Consider the following 2,830-nt stretch of genomic DNA (forward strand, 5'->3'; position numbering starts at 1 on the left):
AGTCTCTAATCTTCAGTTTGATAAACTCTAATCTTCAGTTTGTTAAACTCTCTAATCTTCAGTTTGTTAAAATCTCTAATCTTCAATTTGTTAAACTCTCTAATTTTCAGTTTGATCAACTCTAATCTGCAGTTTGTTAAACTCTCTAATCTTCAATTTGTTAAACTCTCTAATCTTCAATTTGTTAAACTCTTCAATTTGTTAAACTCTCTTGATCTTCAGTTTGTTACTCTCTAATCTTCATTTTGATAAACTCTCTAATCTTCAGTTTGTTAAACTCTCTAATCTTCATGAATCTTCTGATGAAGCCTTCCGGATCGAAGGCGAAACGTTTCAGCACATCAAAAAAGAAACTGTCCAGATGACCTGACTGAAAAATGTTGGATTGCATACCTGGATTATTGAGCATGGACTTTGTTCTCTAATCTTCAGTTTGTTAAAAAGCTTCTTCAGGCAGTCGTGACGACAGCTGCAGCGAGCGTGAGAACTGCTCACCAGAAACTGATCTGTGGTCAGATCTGCTGCTTCACGCCGTTTATCTTTCCAGGAAGCAGCTGTCAGACGAACAGCTGAAGGCCTCCGCTTTACACGGACCTTCGGCTGTTTTTATTAAACGAGGGGCTGATCTGAAAGCAGCAGGATGTGATGAAACAGCTGAATCCATAAAGTCTGAATAAAAATATTAAAAACTAAGACGGAGTGCCAACAATGTGTCAGCGCTCAGTCTGTGTTAGTGACGACTCTCGGCTACTACCACACCAAACTTTAGCTCCATGTCTAAACATTTCTATGCTGGCTGAGGTCAGTTAGCTGAGGCGGCCATCTTAAATCAGGTGGACTTCAAAGGTCAGTTGTAAAGTTCATCTGTGGGTTCAGGAAATATTTTACTAACAGAAGAACAAACAAAACACAACATTTGTTTTTATTTACGAGATTAAAATCTCATAAAAATCACTTTAATAAACTCATAAAACTATTTGAAGTCTTTGATGTGGTGATTTAAAGTTCTGCTTGAGAAATAATCACTATGATCAGAGCAACACAAACAAACAGAGACAAACAAGACGTCTCATTTAGAAGGACAAAATGTCTTCCTGGTCCAGCTCCTGTCTCTCAGTTTGAGTCCAACACAGAGACAGAGACAGAACAGTGAGGTTCTAAACAGGAACATCTCATTCACCTTCAGTCATCGGAGCAACATTGTCCTCTGTCCGATCTGTTACACTCAGTGAAAGGTTCTGGTGGAGGTTCTGATCACCTGCAGCTCTGACCCACTTGTTGGGTTTTAAAGTTCTGTCTCACATGAGCTCAGAATCATACAGGTTGGTTTCTGACCCATAAACTGGAGAACCTGGTTCTGTCCTGTTCTGATGGTTCTGGAGGTTCTGGAACCACAGGTTCTGGAGCTACAGATTCTGACGTTCTGGAGCTACAGGTTCTGATGGTTCTAGAGCTACAGGTTCTGGCGCCACAGGTTCTGGTGGTTCTGGCGCCACAGGTTCTGGTGGTTCTGGAGCCACAGGTTCTGGTGGTTCTGGAGCTACAGGTTCTGGTGGGTTCTCGTGTGGATGGACCAGCTGCTGTGATGCCTGAAGGCTTTTCCACACCGTGCACAAGAGTAGGGTTTCTCTCCGGTGTGGGTCCTCAGGTGGACGGTCAGGTTGCTGCGATGAGTGAAACTTCTTCCACACGTCTCGCAGGAAATCGGCTTCAGGCCCGCGTGGCTTCTCACACCAACAGCACCCGTTCCAGCAGAACCCGGTCCAGCAGAACCCCGGGCCTCGCCTGCGTGCGTCCTCATGTGGATGATCCGATTATCGTTCCGGCTGAACCCCTTGCTGCAGATCGGGCAGGAGAAGGGCTTCTCACCTGTGTGGGTCCTCAGGTGGACGGACAGAGTGCTGCTCTGCCTGAAGCTCCGCCCACACACTTTGCATATGTACGGTTTCTCCCCCGTGTGCGTCCTGACGTGCACGGCCAAGACACCGCTGTGAAGGAAACCTCGGCCACACACTTTACAGATGTAGGGTTTCTCTCCAGTGTGGGTTCTCGTGTGGATGGTCAAGTCCCTGCTGACTCTGAAGGTCTTGCTGCAGACTGGACAGGGGTGTGGTTTCTCTCCGGTGTGGGTTCTGGTGTGGACCTTCATCTTGTATTTGTTCCTGAACGCCCGCCCACAAACTTCACATACCACACACGCCGTAGCACACTCGCTTCTGGACTCTCCGGTGGACCCAGAAGGACTTCTGTTGCCGTGACGTCTCGTCTTCGGGTTCAGCTCAGAGCTTCCAGCTGGTTCTGACTCCACAGGTTCGCTTCTCTTCTGATCCGGACTCTCAGCTACAGGAGAGACGTGAGAGAGGAGCTGGTGACCGTTTGGTTCTGGTTCACCGAGGTCACATTCCTCACACTTGTCCATGAAGGTACCAGTCGGCTGCTTCAGAACCACCTGCTCCTCTTTAACCTGTGGAAGTTCTGGTTCCTGCCGGTCAGCTGAAGCTTCGTCTTCCAGCTTGACTTCTGAAAAGACAAAAAGAAATAAAACTTTTCCCACATCTGGTATTTATGGTTGTTCTCCAACAAACGGAGCAGTCGTCATATTTACTGAGCAGTACCGAATTCTGATGGACTCAAGAGTTCGTTTTATTTTTATTGGAGATACTTCTTCTCCATTTGACACATCCAGAATGATCTGGACTCTGTCTCGTTCAATGGGAGAACATCTGTCCTTCTCATGAACGACAAAATTTGTCCCCAGTCCGTCAGAACATTCAGAGCATCCAGCTCAGACTAAACCCTGGACAGTCGACTTCACTCAGAGACACAGAGC

At 46.6% G+C, this 2,830-nt stretch overlaps 2 protein-coding genes across 5 annotated transcripts in view; both read right to left on the reverse strand.

Moving 5' to 3' along the window:
• Positions 1-2,830, reverse strand: part of vcpip1 (valosin containing protein (p97)/p47 complex interacting protein 1) — a 94,651-nt gene that overhangs the window by 32,197 nt on the left and 59,624 nt on the right. The gene's annotated exons all lie outside the window — the stretch shown is intronic.
• The window catches only part of LOC119415284 (zinc finger protein 239), a 9,067-nt gene continuing 7,268 nt past the window's right edge, over positions 1,032-2,830 (reverse strand). For both annotated transcript variants that reach the window (XM_037682463.1, XM_037682462.1), the window contains one exon: positions 1,032-2,520. In XM_037682463.1, the coding sequence (XP_037538391.1) occupies positions 1,541-2,520 (980 nt within the window). In that variant the 3' untranslated portion in view covers positions 1,032-1,540. The remainder of the gene's footprint in view (positions 2,521-2,830) is intronic.

The sequence above is a fragment of the Nematolebias whitei genome, chromosome 9, assembly GCF_014905685.2.
Source record: "Nematolebias whitei isolate Nwh7 chromosome 9, NemWhi1, whole genome shotgun sequence".
In the NCBI taxonomy this organism is placed as follows: Eukaryota; Metazoa; Chordata; class Actinopteri; order Cyprinodontiformes; family Rivulidae; genus Nematolebias; species Nematolebias whitei.